We start from the raw sequence: 26,316 nt of genomic DNA, 5'->3' as shown, positions 1-26,316 counted from the left end.
AGTCTATAAAAAGTTGCCTCTACCTGTCCAAAAAGTTCTTCATCCACAGTGAACCGTAGGTCCAGTTCTGCTGGGTCATTTTCAAGTATCCACTGGAGAGAATTATAATATTCACTGTCCTAGGAGACAAACAGAGACGTGAAAAATATTATATTATTATTAGTGCAGCAGATTCTTTTAAAGGGGTATTTTATAAACGTTCATCATTTATTGTTGAGAGCCCTGCATATGCTTACTATTTGTAGGACTACGATGCAATAAATTCTTCATTGACCAGTATATGGATATAAATAAATGGGAGTGCACAGTAAATTTATCGCTATCCTATGGTAATGGAGGCCCCATCCATATCTTCATGTACAAGGAATCGAAAATCATAGACACATTACCATGTTTTCACAGTACACAGACATCACTGACCACAGAGTGAAAAAACGTAAAAGGACCCTCCAGGCACAGCCGATTTATTGAATTATATGTTGTGGAGGTTCTAGTAATACAATGACAATGAGTCCTGCTCCTCCCTTCTCGCCCTGTACCACACATTATTCAGTGAATTAGCTTTGGCTGGAGTGTTCCTTTAAAGGGACAGCAACATTCAAATCTACTTTTCCCACAACTTAAAGATGATTGGTTGCCACGGGGCGTGTTATACTAAATGTTTATTAGATAGATAGTCTGTATACTGATAAATATTTGTCCTTACAATAAATTCTGCCATGTTGTCCACTGTAACAAGAAAGCTGCTGTACTAAATGGGTATCTTAATGGGGACAAGCATCACAGTAATTAGAGTAACATACCACAGACTCCATGTCATTCAGAGTTATTGCCTTCTGTAGCATCATTTTATAAAATGGTCGTATGAAAAATCCTGCAAAAGCCAAAATTGCCATGATTAAGTGAACATCCCACATAATAGTGTTGGTGTTGGGGTGTCCAAACACCGCACATTGAGAAAAGGATTTTCCAGCCTCTTAGTCAGTGCTCCTCACCCCTCCCTTTTTTACTAACAGCTGAGCATTTGTGTCAGCTGAAATAAACCAGGAGAGGAGGGTGATGAGGTATGGTAGGGTTGGCGTGATATGGTGGCCTCTTTTTATTTTTTTGACTTTTCGCCTAGGCCTGGCGCGGACTAGTGTTTTGCACAATTTTTGGGACTTTTAGGTGCTAATCAATGGTGCATCAAGTGCCAAAATGTGGAATCTAATGAAATACAAAGTTGAATAAGGCGCAGATCAGGATAACCAGTGCACAAAAGTGAAAAAAGAAGCCAAGGACAAGATACATCCCCCATTGATGTGAATGTAAACATGAGCAGACAGCCCACATCTGAGCGCACATTGTAATGAAAGGGTTAAACCGAGACAGCCTCGGGTCTTCAGAAGACCCGAGGCTGTCATGTCAATGGATTGCAGCTCCCTGATGACGTTGCGGGGAGCGACAATCCACGGCAAGATAGCGCCCATGCACCGCCATTTTCTTGAAGCCGTCGGCAGCTTTGCCAGCAGCGATCATTGGGTTAACAACCGCAATCAGTGCTAGCAGCGACCGTGGGCTTTACCGGTAAGCCTTTGCTGCGAGATGCAGCAAAGACTTACCGGCTATGGTGAGGGATCAGCCCGTGAGTCCATGCACCCGGCATGTGACGTATAATTACATGTCGGTAAGGAGTTAAAGACGACTCACCAGAATTTTACCACCCTGACTAACAACGTCTGCTGGTAAAGGATTGCAAGTACTCCCCATATCACCTAAAATTAGCTGCCAATAATTAGCTGTACCTGAATTAAAGGCATTTCTCCAATATGCAAATTAGCTTTCCTGACTCCTGTCTCCGAGTCTTCTCTCTCTGCCAGTGAGCCACGCCCCATTATTTTGACAGCTCTGTGTCTCTTCAAATCACTGCCCTGCCTCCTTGTGCTTAGTGATTGCCTGCTAATATTTAACTACATATATAAAGAGCTCTATTTACTTAAAAGAAGTATTGTGTAAATCTTTTTACATAGTTCCTTGTGTTACATTCATGTCATGTGACCAGGGTGATGTCATCTAAGGTCCTTTAGCTTCCTAACATTAGCAAACTGTACCCCATGTATGTATCTGATCACATGAAAATACAGCAGCCTCCATGGAGAAAGAGAGGTGTAAAAGTCCATGGAGGCTGCTGTGATGAGATACATACATGGGGCACATTTTGCAAATGTATAGGACCTTAGATGACAAGACCCTGCTCACATGACATAAACTACTGAATAGTAAGGAGGCATAAGATGTTGGGAGGAGTAGATGGGAGTGGCCAACCAAGAAGGTCACCCCCCTCTGATATCAGGTAATCTAAGATAGAGTTTATTTATGGGGGATGTAAGGGAAACAACTTTTAGCTAAAAGAAGGGCGTCTTTTATGAATAGGGCTCTATAGGAACCCGTCATTAGTATTTGTGAAAATATTGTGACAGGTTCCCTTTAAGTTGCCATAATAGAAAAGTCAGATAAAACCGGAACCCACCATCCAGAAGTTTTCCATGATATACTGCCATTCCAGCAACACGGCCAATAAACTTAAAATATGATAGATGATCTTCATTGCACAGTCCAGAATTTGGATTGATCTGCAAAGTGTAGTTATCCCTTTGAAGAAAAACAAGAGCCTTTGTTAGTATCCTCTATGCAACAGTTACACAGGTGGAATACCGTAATGGACACTGTGTACCAGGATAAGTATGTGAGGCTGCTACAAGGCAATAGTTTATCTGTGGTAGGAGCAGTATATAATATCAGATGTAGTAGCTGTTTATTAAAATCTAATAGTTTCATCTTCTCATTCAACTTAATTTTCACTTACGTTGCAGAATACTCAAAGAGACCATAATACGGATTGAACATTTCTTTAGATATAAGGAAGAACCATTCTCTAGCTACTCCTCCGTAATCTAAGCCTTTCTCATTGTCAAACTCAATCCAGAGACGAGCTTTTAGGAATTCCGGCCTTTTCACAGATATTATCCGTCTGTAAGAGTCTTCAAAAAGAGCGGTGCGACGCAACTTCATTTCAAACCGATTAGGAATATCAAGCTACGAAAACAATATGCACATGTTAAAATGTTCACGTGACAGCTTTCATACATTACGTAGTCCTATGTATTTCTTTCCTGACACTTTTCTCACCTATGGTCTGGCAATTCGACTAAAATTACAATACAGTAAAGGAATGATATGTATCTAATGAACGTAAACAATGAATACTCATATTCAATAGCAGCAAGTAGAGATCTTGATAATACCGATACAGACCCTATACCAAAAAACCTGTATCTGAACTATGTTTGATAATTAGAATACCCATACTGTTTAAAATCAGTGTCAAACTGTTTAAGGGAAATTAAAATGTTCAAAATTAAGATGATTAGATGTTTTTATTATGCTGGATTAAAGGCAATGCCCAACAACAGATTCACATCTTATGAGTTTATCTTTGATAGGAAGTGAGTTGCCCCTTCGCTCTTTGTGTCGGGGACACTCTCCGGTCAGCCTTCACACTGCCCCGGATTTCAAAAATAGGATTAGAACTTATGATCTTTGGTATTGGAGAAAGCAGAGTGTGGTGAATCACAAGTTCACTTGATGTTAGTGCCTCATAATACACAGCAACTCTGGATGCAATCTGTACTTATGACATTGCTACAGGCACTTATATGTGTTATCTGGTCAAGACCAGGATTATAGTTTTCCAGTTTTAGGTTGTCAGTTCAATTTAGGAATCTTAGAGCTTAAAATTACCTGCTTCTTTAACTTTTTACGGAAGTACTCATATTTTCTTTTGTAATCCCGAGAATAAGGTACAGCCTGGAAATAGCACAAGAATTTGACAAATGTAAGTGGCACAAAACAAAATAAAATAAAGAATGGAATGTTTTAAGTTAGCACATGTAGGTTATTATTGTACACTAGAGGGCAGACTATGAAAAGAAGAGATCATACACCTTCCTCCTGCCACATAGTGAGAGATTACTTGTTTTTACTGTGCTCTCTTTAACACTTTAGTTCTCCATAGGATTTAGCACTTCTTTTAGTTTTGCTAAAACAGGATTGGACATTATGAGATTTGTATTTCTTTACTGCAATTGATTTAGATCCTTAGAAATAATGAATACTCAAACTACAAACCAACAACAAATAGGCACAATATAAAAGATAAATCTAAATGTATGCATCCTAATCCTCAACACGAAAAAAATTCTCAAGCTGAATGCAACGATCCGAAAACCTGACAGAAAATTAGTTCCACACATGTGAATGGGGTGGTTTCTGCAAACTTTTTAGATGTATAGTACAGTTGCCGACTTTTCTGCTACACATCTGAAGTGTATACACTTATTAGTAGAGTATATGTGTTTTTGTACCATTTTCCACCACATCACAGCTTTGAGTATTTTTCTATTTTCCCTGCATGGTATGTTAAATAATATGCCTTTTGGCTTTTTTCGGTACTCTCTCCACAAGTATACCCAAAAACCTCAAATATAACTATTTGGCAGCTTTAAAGCTATTTGCAAATGTGAATTTCTTATGGCTACAGAATATGAGTAACTTTGCTGAACATGCAGTACTTTAGTAAAACCACAAGTGCAACACATCTTAACAAAAGCACAATTCAGCAGTAGTGACAGATTGGAAGATACTGAGAACTGACAGCAGAACGTATACGGAGGTGGCCTCTGATAGGGACATCACATGTCAGTTTCTCCTCACTAATAAGGACTCACCTCACACTTCTTAACCCCAAGTACTGCTCATTCTGACTCAGTGAAAAAAGTTCAGACAGCCAGGAATGAAACTCAATCCCCACCCCCTCACTGCAGCCGGTGGCTATGGATAGAAGAGCTGGAGGTGATTTCCCAGATGGTGCGAGGTGAAATATATTATTACACTGGCTCCATATTAACATACTTTTCACACCTTAGACAAGCTGCTGTCTTGTAAATATGGTGCACTGACAGATGCATCACAAGAAAGGTTTAGCAATAGTGATATGAGCTCTCAGGTCACATTTGCTTACAGGTGCTTAGTAGTGATGGATAAGATCCAACAGCTGACGAAATAATCGCTGGGCAGTAAAGGGTTATTTCTACATAAAAACTCACCGGTCCTGTGATAGCAGCAGTCTGTAAGCGTGGATCTTCCCATTGAGTTTTCTTTGTATCTGGAAGAATTAAGAATGTACTTTCATATTTTTTTTTTGGGGGGGGGGGAGGGGGTGTTTAATTTTAATACTATTATTTAGAAAGAGGCTTTTCCTTACGGTGGTCAATATAAAAGACTCGTCCGTCAGTGTGTGTTCTCTCTTCCCAACCAGGCTGCATGGGAGAACCATATACATTAGTTACAAGGAAACTATTTGGCAAATGCAGGTACATTTATTAGGGAATGGTTACTTTTCACAACCACTTATTACTATTAGCTATTAGGACATGCTTATATGTATATCTTTCCCAACAATCTTGTCAGAGATTTGTGAACTACAGTGGTAGCAAACATAGCAACCGCAATGGGGCCCGCAGTGTCAGGGGGCCCCAGCATCCGGGCTGACACTAAAGAATGGAGGATGTTCACCATTATATACATATTATGCTCTATATGTCATGTATATATGCTGTATATGTGTGTGTATCTTTGATGTGTATATGCTGTATATGTCTATGGTATATGATGTGTATATATTGTATGTGTGGGTATATGTTTACATTAGTTTCATTGGAAACAAATATGAAATTGGCCTGAGCCCGGTCCCCCCAGGCACTTGCATTACATTTCTAAATGCAATGTAAACATCTCATGGGACTGCACCCTAGACATTGAATCCACATAATACTTTTTTCTTTTCTTGAAATATCATATCAGTATAGAGTATCCTGATACTTCTCCAGGTATCAGTATCACACTCAAAATTCTAGTATAGGTGCAAACCTATTTCCTAATATTCTCAAGTCCACTTATTTTTATAATGTATACAACATTTAAAGGGAACCTGTCACCAGGGACCTAAATTTAACTAAATACAGGTTTCAAAAGCTCATTACAGCTACATTGCCTTTCTGCTTTTTCTAAGCATTTGCATTACAATATAATTGTGTGTTATAACTTACCTTGCACCCTGACAAAATCCTCTGTGTAGTCCCAGGGGTTGGGCTTTGGTTTGGATGCTTTTCAAAAATCAACATGTGAATTGTCTATGCTGCTCACAGAGCTCACAGCATGGTGAGCGGACCTCAGTGGGAGAGGCAGGAGCTGTACAGGAGCACAAAGGTGAGGGCTGAGAGCTGAGGAGTCTGCAGCACAGGCAAGTCACATGTTGTTTTTTGAAAGACATCCAAACCAAAGCCCAGCTCCTGGGACTATACAGAGGATTCTGTGAGGGTGCAAGGTATGTTATAACACACAATTACACTCACCGGCCACTTTATTAGGTACACCATGCTAGTAACGGGTTGGACCCCCTTTTGCCTTCAGAACTGCCTCAATTCTTCGTGGCATAGATTCAACAAGGTGCTGGAAGCATTCCTCAGAGATTTTGGTCCATATTGACATGATGGCATCACACAGTTGCCGCAGATTTGTCGGCTGCACATCCATGATGCGAATCTCCCGTTCCACCACATCCCAAAGATGCTCTATTGGATTGAGATCTGGTGACTGTGGAGGCCATTTGACTACAGTGAACTCATTGTCATGTTCAAGAAACCAGTCTGAGATGATTCCAGCTTTATGACATGGCGCATTATCCTGCTAAAAGTAGCCATCAGATTTTGGGTACATTGTGGTCATAAAGGGATGGACATGGTCAGCAACAATACTCAGGTAGGCTGTGGCGTTGCAACAATGCTCAATTGGTACCGAGGGGCCCAAAGAGTGCCAAGAAAATATTCCCCACACCATGACACCACCACCACCAGCCTGAACCGTTGATACAAGGCAGGATGGATCCATGCTTTCATGTTGTTGACGCCAAATTCTGACCCTACCATCCGAATGTCGCAGCAGAAATCGAGACTCATCAGACCAGGCAACGTTTTTCCAATATTCTACTGTCCAATTTCGATGAGTTTGTGCAAATTGTAGCCTCAGTTTCCTGTTCTTAGCTGAAAGGAGTGGCACCCGGTGTGGTCTGATGCTGTAGCCCATCTGCCTCAAAGTTCGACGTATTGTGCATTCAGAGATGCTCTTCTGCCTACCTTGGTTGTAACGGGTGGCGATTTGAGTCACTGTTGCCTTTCTATCAGCGCGAACCAGTCTGCCCATTCTCCTCTGACCTCTGGCATCAACAAGGCATTTCCGCCCACAGAACTGCCACTCACTGGATGTTTTTTCTTTTTCGGACCATTCTCTGTAAACCCTAGAGTTGGTTGTGCGTGAAAATCCCAGTAGGTCAGCAGTTTCTGAAATACTCAGACGAGCCCTTCTGGCACCAACAACCATGCCACATTCATAGGCACTCAAATCACCTTTCTTCCCCATACTGATGCTCGGTTTGAACTGCAGGAGATTGTCTTGACCATGTCTACATGCCTAAATGCACTGAGTTGCCGCCATGTGATTGGCTGATTAGAAATTAAGTGTTAACTAGCAGTTGGACAGGTGTACCTAATAAAGTGGCCGGTGAGTGTATACTGTAATGAAAAATCTTAAAGAAAGCAGAAAGGCATATGTGCAATACAGGTGTGATGGGCTTTTGCAGCCTGTGTTTAGTGAAAATGAGGTCCTGGTAACAGATTTCCTTTAAGGTACAAACCATAAGAAGTGCTCTGCTCTCGAGGACGGATAATTAATTCTTCTGACCAGACCATCTCTATGGCCAGTAGGACATCTTTATTAATTTCATCATTAATTGTTATTTGCAATTTTTTTATCTCAAGTGCAGCAGTAAGAGAAGTGCGGCATGTGTAAACAGTGCAGTAACACACCGGAGCATTTTGATATTCGTTAATACCCGTTCCTGCCCATGAATTTTTACTGCACAGCTGATAGCAAGAAAGGAGTCCTTTATGAAAAGTTTTGTCATCACATAAAATGTATTTGACATGATGGAGTGCTGAATTATTTCTTACTTACTGGAAGTGGTCCCAAGTCTGACACATCCATAGGAGGCTTTGGCCGGAGCAGTACAGGTATTCGCAGCCTTGGGTCATCCTATACAAATGAGATTACAAGCAGGCTATGAAAAACAATATGGACAGGAGGAGAATTCAAGCCCCAAGTCACAGAAGTTTGAGGCACCAGAGACAAGTTGATAAATGTTCGCTAAGATGAACATCTAAGATGTGTGACGGTTACTTTGCATTTATATGGTGACAGTCTACTCTGCAAGCATCATGTCATAGAGAAAGAGGAGTTGAGCAGCTTGATGTATGCTTTTGTGGGGAAAAAAAAATAATAAATTCTGTATAAATCATACACACTATGAACACTTTTAACCCATGCAATTTACCCGGTCTAAACATTGCAAGGAAAGAATAACACGGCTAGACCTCAGACATTGGTGTCATACTAATGTGCTCAATCTTGCCATGTGATACCAGACTTAATATTTTAGATGCAATATTTTAGGTATGGCATTCATTTAGGGAGTAGCAGAACCTCCTACCTCAATGGAGAGTGGGAAGTTTTAACTGTAAGTGACCTCCAGAAGAAAGATGATACATGCTCTCTGGTCGTCACTTTTAGGGGGAGGGGGTGTCTTTTTTCAGGGATGAGGAGACGTATAGTTATACAGCTAATTGCTCCGTGCCTAATTAGGACATCTAGAAGTTTACTGGTAGCTAGAGCACAAAAATGTATGCTGTTGGGCGTATGTATGTATATAAAACACACACATGCACATATATACATAAATATATGACTTTGCACATTGTGAACTTTTGTTTTTATAAGTGCAAGACAGTTGTGGTTTGGTCCAGATCTTTAAAGGACACCTGTCATCAGGGTCTCTGCCACTAGTCCTGTCACCTCTACCTGTTAGAGCACCTCACAAGGACCCCATCACAGCCTTTATTTAATCACTTCATGCATTAATCATTATAAAATCATCTTTTCTTTATTATGTAAATGAGGCCGGTCACATGGTTAGAGGCAGTGATGTCACCACTGTTACCCCTCCCCTCTCCCTGCTCACGTCTGTGTGTAATGTATAGTAAAGCATTGCTAGTGTGTGTGTGCTGTATCTGCTGACATGCTGCATCCTTCTAATACACAGACATCAGCTACACAAGTACCTGACATGTTCTGCTATAACATGGCTGCATCCTGGAGCTGTTGTATCTCTCCTATACAGACACACAGGCTGCAGGGGGCATGGCCGCCAGCATGGAGGAGACATTACACCATTATACATCACACCATTATACGGGCTGTCAGTCAAGAACTGGGGGTGTGGCTGTACCTCCCACTCATGAATAAGCTGGACGGCTTGAATATGCTAGTGACTCATTGGACATGTCACAGGTCATTTGCATACAGCTTTAGGACCTCATTGCTTACGTTTACAGGCATGTAGAGGGACAATGAAGGGATAGAGGCAATGCTTTCTAATGTCAGTTTATGAAAATATATTTAGATTAGGGGGGTTATTTTTCCTGACGGTTCTCTTTAAAGGACATCTATCATCAGATTTCCACAGTGACATGCTTGTTACCTTAGGGGGCACAGGCACATCTTTTCCTAATTATTTTTAACCTGTGGTATACCGAGAAATATACATTACAAAAATATGTAAATGACCCAGAGGCACTCCGGCTGACATCACAGGAGTGCCTCTTAGCTCCGCCATCTTCTAAAATATGCAACACTTTTCTTACACCAGTAACTGGCTGGCTGCGCAAGGAAAGTGTTCTCGCCTTATATGAAGATCCATCGGCTGCGGACATTTCAGTAAAGGGGACATTGTCCGCAGACATTTCATTAAAGCAGGGCCCTGCGGTGGACATTTCTGTAAAGGGGGGCCCTGCGGTGGACATTTCTGTAAAGGGGGGCCCTGCGGTGGACATTTCTGTAAAGGGGGGCCCTGCGGTGGACATTTCTGTAAAGGGGGGCCCTGCGGTGGACATTTCTGTAAAGGGGGGCCCTGCGGTGGACATTTCTGTAAAGGGGGGCCCTGCGGTGGACATTTCTGTAAAGGGGGGCCCTGCGGTGGACATTTCTGTAAAGGGGGGCCCTGCGGTGGACATTTCTGTAAAGGGGGGCCCTGCGGTGGACATTTCTGTAAAGGGTGTCTCTACACTGGACATTTCTGTAAAGGGGGCAACTGCTGAAGGACATTTCAATAATGAGGTGCGGTTGCTGCTGGACATGTTATTAGAGCAGTGGCTGCATTTCTTAAACTAGGGGCTTATACTCCAGTCAATAACATTTCCTAGTTTTTATTAGTGGTAATATTAGGAGCCTCGGCTTTATACACAAGTATTTACAGTATGAGGGGTAGATCAGCTGCAGAGCACAGGGGCAGGGGTAGCATCCACATCTCCTACACTGACTGGGATTTCTGGTCTGAACGGTAGTCGGGGTGGAGGGTTTCATGCAGTTAGGGAATGTGATCGGCTTTCCTATATGGATGAGTTATAAGAGCAGGTAGGAAGTATATAGTATATACAGTATATATATCTACAGTATATAGAGTAGCACTTAAGTCATAACTGCCCGGGGACCACGGGACACTTAATCCGCCACTGCAGGAGGCGTGCTTATTTTAGAAGACGGCAGAGCCAAGCGGCACTCCAGTGACGTTGGACAGAGCGCCTCTGTCTCATTCACATATTTTTAAAAAGCATATTTCTCGTTATACCAAAGTTTAAGGATCCCTCAAAAGTAACGAGCATGTCACTGAGGACAGTCTACCATCAGTAAATCTGATAGTAATTGCCTTTTAAAGATGTACTACAGAGTCTGCACAGTGAAGAGATTTCAGAATAGTCCTTCACTGATTCTTGAGAAAAGGTGCAGATCCTAGAGATGGAACCCACTTCTATATGGCATTTCTGTGGGTACGCCATGTATGACTGAGATGGCTATTCTATTCTCAATTAAAAATGATTATTATTATTGAAACCATTGAAAACATCTCTGCAATACATACATTTATGAAGCCTGTAGTTCACCTTCTTGGATAAATAGAAGAGGAATACGCACGTACCCACGTTGTAGTCTTTGTGATGTGATTGATATAGAAAGGTCGTCCACTTGGTGCCCGCCTCATTTCCCAACCCTTGGGGAGGCATCCCAGATCCTGGTCCCCAGTATGTTTAGTGGATTCATACGCTGGTGACTGCTGATGCCGACCACTAGGCACATTCTGGGTGGGTGAAGTCTGCGACATTTCCGCAGGTGTAGGCTTCTGCGAGTGAACATTAAAGACACATTAACTTCTGAAAGCTACCTCCAAAAAGCCCTGCAGGTCTTTACACTGTGTTTCCATAAACAGAAGCCACACATACATACACAGCTAAGAACAATAGGATACTCAAAGAAACTTGCTCCACGGGAATCTTGAGTGCCTGGTTTTTCAACAAACAATTCAGAGCCTCACCTTTATGAACCCACTCAAAATATTAAATTTTTATAATTCTTTGAATAAAATGTTTTTTAATTTGCTTTAAACTGTAAAAGTATCATTTGAATAAATGCATGTAGTTGCATTAAAAGAAGAATATTACTGATTGACAATAGTTATGGTGACTTTGATCACTGACTGTGGAAACTAGACTTCAAACAGCTTGGATTATGCCTCTCCACTCTTTCTCCAGACACTGGCATTTCATTTGGAAATCAAGGTCCCAAATTTACTTTACTCTGAAAATAACAACTTGGACCATGAGCAACAGTCCAGTTCTTTTTCTCCTTGGACCAGGTAAGACGTGTCTGGTGTTGTCTACTGGTCAGGAGTGGTTTGGCACATGGACTGACACTTGTAGCCTATGTCCTGGATACATCTGTGTGTGGTGGCTCTTTAAGCACTGACTCCAGCAACAGCCCAATAGTTGTAAATTTCCCCCAGATTTTTGAATGGACTTCTCTTAATAATCCTATCATGGCTGAGGTTATCTTGGTTGCTTGTGCATCTTTTTCTACCACACTTTTTCCTTCCACTCAACTTTCCCTTAATATGCTTTGACACCGCACTCTGAACAGCTTCTTTAGCAATGAGCCTTCATGGCCTTCCCTCCACGTGGAGTGTGTCAGTAACTGCCTTCTGGATGTCTGTCTTCTCCATGATTGTGTGGCCTACTGAACCAGACTAAGTGTGCATCCACACGTTCAGTTTTTCAGATGCAGTTTTTGGAGCTAAAAGCAGGTGCGGATGAAAATGGATTAAGACAAATGATTGTAAGGTGCTGCTCCTCCTCCTACTTTTACTCCATTCCTGGTCTGGGTATCAAAAACTGCATCTGAAAAACTGAACGTGTGGATGCACCCTCAGGGACCTGAGATGACTTTGGGGTTTTCCTTGGCTGTAAGCCATAATCATCAACATTAACATAAATAAACACATGAGAAGTTCACTTTGTTTGTAATGACTCAGTATATATATGGTTTCATAATTTGAATTGAATTGTTGAAAAATAAAATCTTTTTGCTAATATTCTAAATTATTGAGAAGCACTTGTAGATGCCATGACACCACCAAATTAGAAATTGACTTCACCAAATCATTCAGAAAGTATTAACTCTGTGATGCATATCGCAAACTGTGTCAATTCTATAGTACCTGAAATACAGGCTTCTCCCAAGTTGTAGTTCTTGTATTGTGATCTATGTAATATGACCTTCCTTTTTCATCTTGTTTTTCCTCCCAACCAGGAGGCAACCCTGAAGATGTGGGTAACATCTAAAAACAAAACAGTTATTCTTATTAAAAAAAAAAAAAAAAAACATATTGTACCATCTTGCTGCAAATAATATATTTTATTTCTAAAGCTCTACAGAATATGAAATAAAAAGATTATTATTATGCTTAAAGAGAATCTATCATGATGGAAATGCAATCTAAGGCAAGACTAAGGGTTTTAACCCCTTCCCGACTTGCGCCGTACTAGTACGGCTAGCACCAATTGCAGGTGTTTTCCCAACGATCGCCGCATGGGCGCCGCCATCTTGTCGCGGATCGCTGCTCCCCGTGACGTCATCGGGGAGCGGCGATCCATCGCCATGGTAGCCTCAGGTCTTCCGAAGACCCGAGGCTACTTCGTTTTAACTCATTCATTACAAAGTGCTATCAGCTTTATGTGGAAAAACAAAAAAGTTAGATTTTTGAAGGTGGGGAGTGAAAAATGGAAGTGAAAAAACTAAAAAGGGCCAAGTTGTTAAGGGGTTAAAGGAATATTTTCCTCATATTGCAACATTTCCTTGGTCCCTCTGGTCAACAAATTTATACCCAGGCATTTATGAGAACAGCTGGCAGGCCAACTTTGTAACTGTAGCATCCAGCTGCAACATCTGTGGTGAATACATAGCCTGCGTTCCCAAATGCCTAACCGTATCTCCTCTTGTATCCAACCTTATGCCAGCCCAGCAGATTACTAGAGCCTCCATTCAATTGTATAGTTGTCCCCATCCCCATCCTCTAATGGCTCTAATAATGTAATCACACATATTATCATTACATTCACACAGAAGTGTTTTTTTATGGTCAATGACTGTATATTAAGCTTTAGGCACACCAAGACATAACCATACATTGTACTGGCTTGTATATTATGGCACCCCCGTGTACAGTTATGCAATGATGCTTGCACAGGCTAAGAGACTCAGCACAGGAGCCTGGCACATCATGATTAACAATAAGTTGTCAGAATTAGTGTTGGTTTTTTTCATCTTGTTTAGAAAGAGTTATTAGAATTCAGTGAATAAATTATAAGCACCCCAAATGGAACCCCAGCAAAAAGTATCTTGCAAAAAACACCCCCTAAACCAGCAACGTACACAGAAAAATTATGTCTTTTAGAACTCCATAGAGAAAAAAAAGTCAGGGGGAAAAATGTGGCCCCACCCCGAAGGCAAAAACTATGGGATGAAGCTACTCAGCACTTGGAAAAAGTTTTCTTTTTTGTTAAAGAAAATGTTCCATAAAAATCCAGGGGCACTTACATATAGAACTAGGCACTGTGGCTGTCGTTTTATTCTTATATTTGTCATCCATGGCCTACTTCCTTCTAAAATCAACATATATTATGTTAATGAGCCTGAAGGGTTACCAGCGCCCCTCCGTGAGGCAGCTTCACAGGCTGTTACACTGTACAGGAGCACATCCTCCACCCACTGTGTGAGATTACATCAGGCAGAGGGGGAAGTGCTAAGGGAGCAGGGGAAGCGGTAGACAGTGTAACAGTCTGTGAAAATACGGTACTGAGCGGCTCTGGTAAGGCCCCCCCATTTGGATCATCAACGTACTTTAAAAGTTGACTTTAAAAGGAAGGAGGCAATGGATAACTAATGTAAGAAGATCACCCCAGTCACAGTGCCTGGATCTAAGTTCCACTGTTTTATCATAATGGATTTTGACGGTTTCCTTTAAGCCTATGCAAAACCTGCCAATAGTTAAAATAAAAAATAAAGGTATTAAAAAGAAAAAAGTTTGTGTCTGTTACAAGACAATGCAATCAAGTGATTATGCATTAAATGGGAAAACATTCTTACAACAGGTAATGTAGGGAGTTCCTCTTGTGAGTAGGATTGCAGGCTCTCTCTTCTGCTGGGTCGCGTCTTCACCAAATATTTAGAAGAAAACAAATGTACAATCAAATAGTGAGCACATTTAAATGTAACAAATACCCACACTCTACCACTGCATATTATTTGTTTCACGGTTAGCATTTTGGTAGTGAGGACGTTAATGTATTCAGGGTGGCAGATTGCAGTAGTAGTCCGTACTACATGAAAAAGCAACTACTACAGGCAGAGCAGTGCATCACAGCGCGCCTGTGTGTGCCGACCTGTGGGACACGGGCCGGTGTCACGTCAACACGAACGCCACCTTGTGTCTATACACACAGAACACAGCTGCGGGTGAATGCTTAGGCTGGAGCTCGGAGGCAAGTACAAGTTTTTTTTTAACTTTTTTTGTCTCTATATGTCTCTATAAACTGTATTACTGGGGACAGGCTGTGTGTATATAATGGGGGGGTTGTGTTATACTGGGGAGAGGCTGTGTGTACATACTGAAAGGGGGGGCTGTGTAATACTTGGGGGAAGCTTTGTGCTGCTCGGGGAGGCCATGTACACAGTGTACGGCGTGGCGCTATATACTGTCTATGGGGATCTGAATATAGCGGCTGGAATGTAATCAGGGCGGCCTTGTATAGAGTATTGTATATAATTTAATTTGGGATTATGTAAAACAGGGGGGCATTTTCAATTTTTTCATTAGGCAGCATAAAGGCTAGAACTGGCCCTGAATGTTTTACTACATGTTTCCTCAAATATAAAACCTAGTACAACTTTTTTTCAAGCTTAGAAATACAAGGCCTCCCCTGAAAATAAGTCCTAGCTGCAGCCATTGCTATAGCTATCCCCACATTAGTATTAGTAGATCATGGGATCATGGGTGAAGAATTCATGGGATAAAATCACTGACTGTAGCGCTGAAAATGTGCTACAAGCAGCGACCGGGGTATGAAGGGGTCATTAAAGGAAAGTGCTATTGCTATACATGAGAGATTGGGGGCAAATGGTTCTAATAGAAATGGAGTCATTAAAAATTTAGCATGAAATTTAGAGTTTGGAGAGTTATAAGGATGTTGTGGACATGATGGTCTTTGAATAAAAAAATGTTGCTTTTTGTTTATAAATATCGGGATTGGCAGACGTACCATAGGTTGTTGTACATGCACATGGACTTCAGACGTTTATGCTGACGTATGTGATGACAGTACAGTATATTAATAAATATAAATTTTTTGCTCAACAATAAATGTGAATTTTTGTTCATGGAAATAGTCTTAGGTGCTTCATTGGGAGCAAAAATTTGTATATGACACTGTCTTTCTCGGGAAAACATGGTATAACTAAGCATAATATTATAATATAATAAATATTACTCACAGTGCTGGAGCCGAGTCTACCATTGGTGACATTTCCTGATATGTGGAGTCTGGTATTGAGCTCATCAGTGACTTGTATTTGGAGATCATTGCCAGGCACGGGCTGAGCAGGATGGTATATTGTAGCATCATCCTCTGTAATAATTTCCCAGCTCTATCAAGGAAAACAAACACTTAGTCTCGAGTCATCATCCAGATACAATACAAATATTGAGATGTAAGTGTATTTTCTACTTTTCGGTGTTACACAGTAAAAGGTGACAATAAAAGCATCGATTTTGTAGTGAGGTGACCTGCATATGGGTCACGGGCCCATGAAACCGAATGGGGAAAAAACCCACAATGTTCATCATGCGCAGGGGGTCTTATATTTGTAACCCCTGAGGAGAACATTGTTTATGGCAATACATGTAGGGACACATCACCAACCTGGCTCAACAATGTCGTATGTGTATCGTTCACCTTGGATCCGTTGCTCCGTTAACCCTTGCTTGTATGCATTTCATCTTTACATTTATATGCTTATAATATACCCACATTATTAACCCCTGCTTATATTTAGCATGGACTTTCATACAGTTATATGCATTTCCTTTTAGCAGGGTAACTTTTTCTTTCTTGATCTCTATTGTGCTCTTTATTTGATCATAACATATACCTAGTTATAACATGTACTCCCGTTATTTACGGTGCTTGTTGATGTAGGCGAAATAAACACTGCATAACTTTATAGTGGGTGAGGTGGTTGGTGGGCTCAGGCCTTACAGGCTTGCCCATTGTGTCATATGCTTGTTGGAGTTGGGGGGGGGGGGGGACAACATTTTTTTTTTCATTTAATTTTTATTTGACTGTCATGAAACATTCTGTACAAACAGGCAGAAACATTCAATCGTCTGAATTGACAAACTGAATTGACAGAATACCTAGATGTGTATACATTAATACATTACATCTTTAGTTGGTCTTGTACACACTGCACATTAACTTTCCTGAAGCCCTGTGGCTTTTATTAAACATACTACTATAGCCCAACCAGACTCAAGGGCATTATCAATTCACCTCGGGAGAATCCCTGGCTTCTGGACCTTCTGCCTCCTCAGATATCTGTCTCCGGGTTGTGAATGCACGTTGTGCCTCCATCTGAACACTGCCACTTTCTGGACCAGCTGTGCCATCTCTGAAAAATTGCCAATTATCCTTTTATTTTTTTTTTTAATAAAGCAATGTACATACCCAATGTTTGGACTAAATAAGGGTTATAAATGCAAATTTAGAAGTCACCTGCGCGATAACAATTATAGACTTTCGTTATATGAGAAGTTGGACTGGGGCTGCAGTGCTATTTCTCCATCTCAAGTAACAGACGCCTTACAGTAGTGGTGCAAGAGGACAATTACTGTAACCATTAAAAGTCTATCCTTTATCCGTTAGACTACCGTTATTATCGTTTTGGTGATGGAAGATAACAGAGGACCAAACGCTGGTGTGAACTGGGCTTAAGGCTTTGGTCCAGCGTATTTCAGGATATTGTCCTTTTTGTTACAGGTGGCAGAGCAAGAAATAACAGAGCACTGTACCCAGCAGTTGTTTAAAAAAAAAGTAATTTTCTAGTGAAAAATTTACATAAAAAAAATAATAATTTCTTAAACATACAAACTTTGATTACATTATATTTTACATTCAAATAAGTCACTTACTGAATGGTAGGCCTCTGCCACTGGGTTCGCTTAAACTGGTGGCTAATATAGTATGTTCTGCCTAAGATATCCTGTTTCTCTTCCCACCCTGGAGGTAGAGGAGTTAATTCCTGTGGTTGTGGTTGATAAGAAGGATCTGGTTGGTCCAAAATAACCCACCCAGGCTAAGTAAAATAAAAAGGAAGCATAAAGGGAAAAATAAGACACATACATAAATGCAATACAGACGCCCCTCCCCCTTTCATTACATCCATATTTTCTCAGAATGTAGTAGCCAATGAGTAAAACCTTATTTAGCTGTTGTTTTCCATCTGAAAATTTCACTGGGACCATGTGATTTCATTATGTCCTACCAAAAATTACATGCAACTATGTATCTCACCAGAGGTCATTTTCTATAATAAAACCGCTTATATTGCACAACACAAACTTATTTCACAGCTACTGCTAATAATTACACAGGTTACGGTCACACAGCACCAGTGGGGAAGTTGATGGAAAGAATATCAAAACAGTTTGGTTTATTTCTTGGAGTTACTAATTGTCAAATTCCATAACACTCTAATGTACATAAGAAATAAGAAAAACTAATTGCTTTCATTAAAGTTCTGTGGAGAAAAAAACGTAATGTTAAAAAAGCACAGTCAAAAATTGTTGAGTAACAAGCTCACTTGGTATTAAGTGTCACAAATACTGACATCTAAGTGTTTGTCGTCAAACAGTTTAAGGACCATTAGGAGGATTTAGAAAAAGTACATAATATAAATGTACAATAAACACAACCTGGACACTATAAATTTACAAAAAAAACACAATCTGCACTTTATAAATATACATATAACATACAATGAACAAAACCAAATACACAAATAAAAGATAGAAACAACTGACTAAACTTCGTACGCAGAATAGAATAAGTCAAATAATTGCTTCTGTTGAAGACCATTTGCTTCACACATCAATTATATTATATATGTCCACTCACCCATGTAGCACTACCTTCATCGGACATAAACAATGCACTGCCATTTGTACAAATGAAAACCTATTATTTTATTTTTTGCAAGCCCTTATAAGTAGTACTAACCCAGAAAATGATCATATTTATGTACAACATCAATGTACACTCCAAAAGTGCAAAGTTTTAAGACAAAAATGAAAAAAACTGACCTCCACCTCTTCTCCTTGCTCTGTGTTTTCTTCTTCAGATCCACTGTTTTTAGGCAAGTAAGTCATTTTTAATCTAAGATGTCCCTTGACTTTAGATTTGTGACTGTTGGGAAAACATTTGGTGACAACGTTATCAAAAACAAACTGCAGCTAAAGACAAAATACCAACTAACAATCATGACTCTATTCGGGATCTGAAAGGAAGGTATACCAAGGGCAGTTGATCCCAAAATCACACCTCTACACAAGGGCTGTGGAGAAGTTCAATGCACAGAGCACAGCAGTGTAAGCTGTGCACTTGACAAAACTACAATTATAAAGGAAAACAAATGCTTTTTCACAGCTCTGCTGCTCAGAACATACTTGTACAAACAGTAACCATGCGTTCTGGGCCGCTACCTAAAACTGTAAAGAGTTTACATGGCCAAAACAGTTGACAGATTCCTTTAAATAAAGCTTTAAGTGTTTGAAGCCACGATGACATAAAACTATTTTAATATTTCATTTATTCATGTATTTTTTATGTGATGTAAGGACCTGTCTTACAGTGACCTGTGTTCCTCTGAATACAGAGTGACAACAGATCTAATGAAAGGATAAACTCAGAGCAGAAACTGGTCTTTTGTGTGTTTATAGCTGTAACATTGCTGCCAACATAAATGGTGCTAAACAGCCAAATACTTTCAATAAATTGCCAAATAAAAAAAAATGAATGTAATGAGTACGAATTGAATGGGCAGAGGCCTAAGCAAACATATTTTTCAGAGTTCTCGAGAATGAGGTCAGAAAGTATGTAAAGACATTCCATCTCCGTGCCCAGCAAAAACCAGAATTATAAAATGCCGGAAGTTCTGCATGAAATAAGAAATCTTGTGTGGGACCTGTGCTGAGAATTTACAGCCTTGTTTATTACTTCTGAATGATGCCATGTACTGCAATTTCCTCAATAACACTCTACAACTAAATTTAAAACAGCACATTGTTTAAACATATGTCAACAACTGCAAATATTATTTATCAATATTAATGTTTATTAATATATAGAACCTATAGCACTCTACACCACATTTGTAGGCAGGGCCACGATACAAATGTGTGTATTATTAATGTTATTATAATTAAAAGAATGTTTATGCAGGTCAGCCAATGCCCAATGTTGGGAACAGAATGTAATATTCATCTAGGTCTGAGATAGGAAAATTCATTGGAACAGGTGGCACTTTATGACATACCAAAATTCTTCTGCATTTCCTTGGAATACATTCACTTAACCTTTAGCCTCTGTGGAGCTGCCAGGTATGTCATGGGAACTTATCCTGGTATTTATTTGCACTTGTGCAGAACGCAAAATCATTTTATGCATAGTTATTCACAGCTTTTAACAACCGACTGCCATTTCCTAGTCAACCACTTTAGATGTGTTCACTCTGAGTTTCACATAGGCATCCGAAATATTCCAATATCGGCCATACAGTTGCACATCTTATACATAGACTGGTTATGAAAATAAATTATTACCGGTAGATACAATATGCACTGGAAAACACACAGTTTTCCTATAAAGGGGTGCAAAATGACACCCTTGATATTCTTTTGGACCATATATTTGTCTATGGACAATGCAAATGTATTGTAGAACCCTAAGGTATTTGCTTATCCTGTGATGTTTAGATCTGGTTTCTACATTATTTACTAGATAAAGTGCTTTGCTGTTGTATGGGGTCCCTGGTTCATTGTATAACTAACCTGATACTACTACTTATAAATCGCTGAAGCATCTTTTGTCTCTTGTCTTTCTCCTTCTGCTTGCTGGTGGTGACATCACTCCTAACCCATTCTGCTTACGTTAACACTTCACACAGAAACCCTGCTAACCTTATCAAGATTCGGTGTACCCCCTCTTCTCCACCAATAACCCCTAAATAAATAAATGTGCCCTATAGAATGCCCGCTCTGTGTGCAATTAACTAGAATCTGTAAAATGACTAGAATCTGTAAAATAACCAATTATTTTATATAAGTAAAGAGTTATCTAAAATAATATACAAATTGGTCCCTGTCACCATGGGGCTCACAATGTAAACAACCGGTGTGGGAGGAAACCGGAGTACCCGGAGGAAACCCATGCAAACACAGAGAGCATACAGACTCTTTGCAGATGTTGACCTGGGTGGGACTAGAACCCAGGACTCCAGCGCTGAAAGGCAGAAGAAGTGCTACCCACTCAGCCACCGTGCTCCAGCAGGATGACTCTGCTTCCCTTGCGACATAGTCTTATGGCGGCTTACACTTTTCTCACTGTCCAGACCTGAGAATAGGCAGGGAGAAGGGGTAGGCATACCAGGCACCTCCCAGGTCATTCCTCTTGTACCCTCCCTCCCTTTTGAGGTCCATACCCTGAGTCTTTTCCGCCCATTCTTTTTTCGTGTGGCTGTAGTAAAGCGTCCTACCGGCTCACCCTATCAGTTCCTTGACCACTTTGCCTCTTGGCTCCCTCACTTTCTATAGTGTGACATTCCAACCATCATCATGGGAGACTTTAACATGCCTATTAGCACTCCCATTTCTCCTCCTGCCTCTCAGCTCTTCACACCAACTACTTCTCTAGGTCTTTCACAACTCTGCGATTCCCCCACTCATAATGAGGGAAACATCCTACGGTTGGTCTTCTACCGACTTTCTTCAATGTGTAATTTTGCCAATTTTTCCTTTCCAATGACCAAACCTTTTTACTTTTACTTTCAATAATCCTTTACCCTCTCAGAATCCTTCCACCCATCATTCATACCTTAACCCATGTGCCATTGATCCTCACTGCCCCCCAACTCCTCTTTCATCGGTCCAAACCTGGCTACTAACATTTATAATCTTCCTGTAACACCCTAGATGAGATGGCACCACTCTCTATCTGGAATTTTAAACAGACGCAGGCAACCTTGGCACATGGACGAAACCTGTTTCCTTCGGCAGTGCTCCAAGATTGCCGAACCTCTGTGGATAAAGCGCACACATCTGCAGACTTTCTACACTTTAAATTTATGCTCAAAACCTAGGAATCTGCCCTTCACTTTGCTAAACAGGGCTATTTTACTAATCTAATATCCTCTCCCTCTAACAACCCCAAAAGGCTCTTTGATACTCTTCGCTCATTACTAACACCATAAGTGCAGCGACCTGTCACAGACCTTGGGGCTGTAGATCTGGCCACCGCATTTAAAGATAAAATTGATTGCATTTGCCATAAAATAATTTCTCAATCCACTCACACACTAATCCCCTTCCCTCTGGTACCTCACCGTGCACACTGTCTTCCTTCGAGACAGTCACAGAGGAAGAAGTGTCCAGGCTCCTTTCCTCTGCTCACCCGACTACCTGCATCAGTGACCCCATCCCCTCAAATCTCGTACAGTCTCTCTCCCCAGCAGTGACTTCTCACCTAACTAATTCTTCAACCTCTCTCTTCTGGTGTTCCCTATTCTTCCAAGCTTGCGGTTGTCACCCCATTACTAACAAAACCTTCCCTGGACCCATCCAGTGCTACTAACAACCTACCAGTTTCTGGAATCTCCGGTCTATTCTCGACTAACCCGTCATCTCCCCTACAAGCTGGTTATTATACAATGCACTCCACTTAACCTGTGCTTACTAAAGTCTCCAATAATCTCCTGACTGCCAAATCTAAAGGTGACTATTCTCTCCTTCATTCTCTCAGCAGTGTTTGACACTGTGGACCACCAGCTCCTCCTAAGGAGGCTTTGCTCCATTGGCCTGAAGGACACTGTACTTTTTTTTAGTTTTCTTCCCATCTCTCCGACCACACTTTCAGTGTCTCCTTTGCTGGATCTTTCTCACAGTCCTAGGTCCTCTTCTCTTTTCCCTCCTGACAAACCATCAGCTGATTTGGTTTTCAGTATCATCTCTATGATGATGATACCCATGCACGTAACATCACCCCTGCCTTAATCCAAAACACTAGTAAAGGTCTCTCTGCTATCTCTAACATCATGTCCTCCCTCTTCTTGAAACTTACTCTTTCTAATCTTTCCACCATCTACTAACCGAACCAACCCTGATCCATTTTGGTGCCCAAATAGTGTCAGGAGTCAAAACATGGAGTGGAGCGGCACCCAGCCTCTGGAACCAAACAACACTGCCATCAGTTATGGAAGTGCTCATTAGACTCACTGTCAGCAGGGTGAAGACCACAACTCATAACTTGACAGGCTGCATGTGGCCCATCAGCTACAGGGCGCCAGTTGAGATGAATGTACGCTGCATTTTATGTACATGCTCAGTAGTGAAGATACTTTGCTACAGATCAGAGTAAGACTGCCTCCACAGCCCTAGTTGTGAAAAGAAAAAGGGGCAATAAAAAGAAAAGAAGCGCTAACCAGGAAACACAAGAATTCACGCTGTTCTATCCTACACTACAGTCCAAAGATCAGAAGTGGTGCCAAATCACAAAATGCTTTTTAGTATCTTATCTCCTTATATTACACTATATTTTGCATTACTGAAGTAACAGTCAAATCTAATAATGCTTATGATAAGTCACCAGGTTCTGACAGCAGAGGAGAAGTTATTTAGAATATATATTGCAAACACAGAACTGAACAGAATATACTCATACAATACTCACTTTCGTGGATGAAGGATGAAATCTTTGAATGTATATGGTCGCTCCAACCGGGGATTTTCTGTCTGGAATGAAGCAAAGATGACAAATTCAATTGTTTTATTGCCAATAATACATAGCAGTCAAGAAAATTGCTAATTGTATTTTTCTTGCCAAAAAGTGCATCTTATAGTCTCATAATATATTGTATATTTTTATATAACTTTTTAAACAAAATTTTATAAAAAAAATTAAAAAGGAAATAAACCTTCATAACTGTGACCACATATTTATAATGACTAGTTTTACAAACATATCCAATTATTCGGCCCATATCTTAAAAAAAAAAAAATGTTTTCAAAAATATCCAGTGGATATTTCAAAAATACTGTTCAAGAGAAAATCCCTTTAAGAATAATTTACATATTAAACCGGCTGTCTATTACAGAGGATGTCCAGGAGTAAGAGTCAGTAAGTGACCAGTAATGTGCTTGAAGGGGCTGAAATGGACAAGACTCTTTCTGAATCCGAGATGGTTCAGTGACCATTCAGCTACTGCAGCAGACATACAGACCCGGAAGAAGCCATACAGGCGAAACGCAGGGTCGGGCGTATTCCGACTAGCCAAAGCATCGATGTGTTTTTAAGATATGCTGGATTGTGTTTTAACAAATGTGAGTATTTGAATAATAAATTTTTTTTTTATATTTTTACGGGCTACGCTGTGTGTGTGCATTAGTTCCTAGAACACTAATGCAGATGGCAGATAAGTTGGTGGGAGTGAGACACTACAGCTGATGCCTAAAAATGACATGAAAGCTTGGTGTCCTTGAGGAAATTTACAAACAACCCGCAAAAAGCTTCAGTCCTCTTTTATATTCCATCTAAAACATATGACCAGTCACAGGCAATAAACTGCAATACCATTCTCTGTTCTGGATGCAAAAGTCCAATAAAGAAGTGTGTCATCTAAGCATACAATGTACAAACATTAGGACAGCACGGAAGAAAACCTAGAAAATATTTCATCTCAAAATAGTTTAATGTTTCAGCAAATGTGACATTTTACAAAAATTCATTATTAATACAATTCATTATTAAATCTCTGCTTAAAGGACATCTACCATCAGTTTGACTGATGGTAGATTTCCAGCATTAGATGCCTGTTTCAATTGGTGCATAAAGAAATATTTTTTACAGAGTGTAAAGAAAGGGCATATTAGCTCAGAAAATAACTTTTAAAAAAATATGTAAATCACCTGAGTGCCTCTCAGCTTCCCGATTTTAAATTATTCCACCCCTCTTGGTGCAAGCCTACTCCTGTCCAAGGAGCTAGGAGAAGGCTCGCCCCCCGCTCCCTCCACACCCATCCGGCATTTAGGGGGCTTTAGGGAGCGTTCGCCTGAGCGCCTCCAGCACAGAAATGGCCATCTAATGCTGGACATCTACGATCAGTCAAACGCCATCTTACCAGTAATAAGGGCAGAAGCTTATTGAGGTTTCAGAATGCACAGTGGAGGGAAATGAGTGACTTGTAGGATCTAGTTCTATCAGTTCAGAGAAATCGGTGAATTAGATAGAAGATGCAGAAAAGAACACTGCTAGAATATCTATCAGATAGTTCCCATAACCAGAATTATCCTTATGTACACAACTACAGATTTATTCAAAATATATTGAAAAGTGAGGTACTCTTCAATGGGGTTTTTGGAAAAAAAAAAAAAAGGGATTGATGATCTATCCTAATAAGTCAATAATATCAGACTCCCACAGATAAGTTGTTATAGCGGCTGATAAATAGAGAATGGCCCTGAAAGGAGACGGCTCCAACCTCTGCTTAGTGGCTGTACTGAGTTACTGCAGCTTAGCTTTCACTACTACACAGGGAATGTAGTGATCTACATATGTTTTTAAGCTAATGAAAACAGGGTCCTCAGTATTAGACCCCAACAATTTGATATTCATGACTTATTCATCAATATTTTTAGCACCCAAAACCCCCCTACCACAAATAAATCTGTGTAGCATTATACAAACGGCAAAACAAAATAAAATACTACCGTACTCTAATGTAATCTAACCTTAAACATTTCTAAAAGCTAGAAGCAGACACTACTGAAGTACCACAACCACCCAAATGAAAGAGTGGGCACCTGCTAATCTTTATATGCTCTGAGTACTGAATCCGCCAAATGTTTGTTAAAAATAAAAATGACACGAAGTCTTATACACTGTATCAACTATCTGTGACCCACATTCCAAAATGCACACATTTCCAGAAGGAGCAAAATAGTTACTAAAACGGTAACATGTGTTAGATAAGTCTACTAATTGGATAGGCTTATGGGCAAATCATACTACGAGGCCCGCTATAAAACGTAGTTTGTAATGCAGTCAAGGCCATAAACACTCTGTGAAACGCCTGCCTGGCAGCACATCCAGTCTACATCTCTTACTGTAAGTTAACCACTTCACCACATGAGGTACTTGCTGTGCACAACAACAATGCCAAGCACTTGGCAACTTTCACATTCATAAGCCAAAAAAATGGAAATAATGTTTTAGCTTTACAAAGCCTGATACCCCGCAGTATCTGCATAGCCGTGAGACTAGTTCTTACCAAGAAAAAAAAAAAAAAAAAAAAAAAGCTTCAAACCTAAGTCTTCTGGCAGGCTTGCATTGTACTTGCATGAGGCACACATATCATCTTTAATGGCCTTATATAAATGAAAAAAAGCAGGCTATCTTG

General features: G+C 40.4%; 1 protein-coding gene across 2 annotated transcripts in view; it reads right to left on the bottom strand.

The window, feature by feature from the left end:
* Positions 1 to 26,316, bottom strand: part of NEDD4 (NEDD4 E3 ubiquitin protein ligase) — an 83,938-nt gene that overhangs the window by 8,246 nt on the left and 49,376 nt on the right. For both annotated transcript variants that reach the window (XM_072148160.1, XM_072148158.1), the window contains 16 exons: positions 23,592 to 23,653; positions 18,953 to 19,055; positions 17,783 to 17,946; positions 17,145 to 17,262; positions 16,087 to 16,239; positions 14,683 to 14,748; positions 12,755 to 12,874; positions 11,183 to 11,383; positions 8,110 to 8,187; positions 5,303 to 5,357; positions 5,145 to 5,203; positions 3,781 to 3,846; positions 2,846 to 3,075; positions 2,510 to 2,631; positions 804 to 874; positions 24 to 119 (listed from right to left, as the gene is read on the bottom strand). In XM_072148160.1, the coding sequence (XP_072004261.1) occupies positions 24 to 119; positions 804 to 874; positions 2,510 to 2,631; positions 2,846 to 3,075; positions 3,781 to 3,846; positions 5,145 to 5,203; positions 5,303 to 5,357; positions 8,110 to 8,187; positions 11,183 to 11,383; positions 12,755 to 12,874; positions 14,683 to 14,748; positions 16,087 to 16,239; positions 17,145 to 17,262; positions 17,783 to 17,946; positions 18,953 to 19,055; positions 23,592 to 23,653 (1,764 nt within the window). The remainder of the gene's footprint in view (positions 1 to 23; positions 120 to 803; positions 875 to 2,509; positions 2,632 to 2,845; positions 3,076 to 3,780; positions 3,847 to 5,144; positions 5,204 to 5,302; positions 5,358 to 8,109; positions 8,188 to 11,182; positions 11,384 to 12,754; positions 12,875 to 14,682; positions 14,749 to 16,086; positions 16,240 to 17,144; positions 17,263 to 17,782; positions 17,947 to 18,952; positions 19,056 to 23,591; positions 23,654 to 26,316) is intronic.

This window comes from Engystomops pustulosus, chromosome 4, assembly GCF_040894005.1.
Source record: "Engystomops pustulosus chromosome 4, aEngPut4.maternal, whole genome shotgun sequence".
NCBI classification, from domain to species: Eukaryota; Metazoa; Chordata; class Amphibia; order Anura; family Leptodactylidae; genus Engystomops; species Engystomops pustulosus.
The sequence above is the reverse complement of the archived record's forward strand: the minus strand, read 5'-3'. Positions and strand labels throughout refer to the sequence as shown.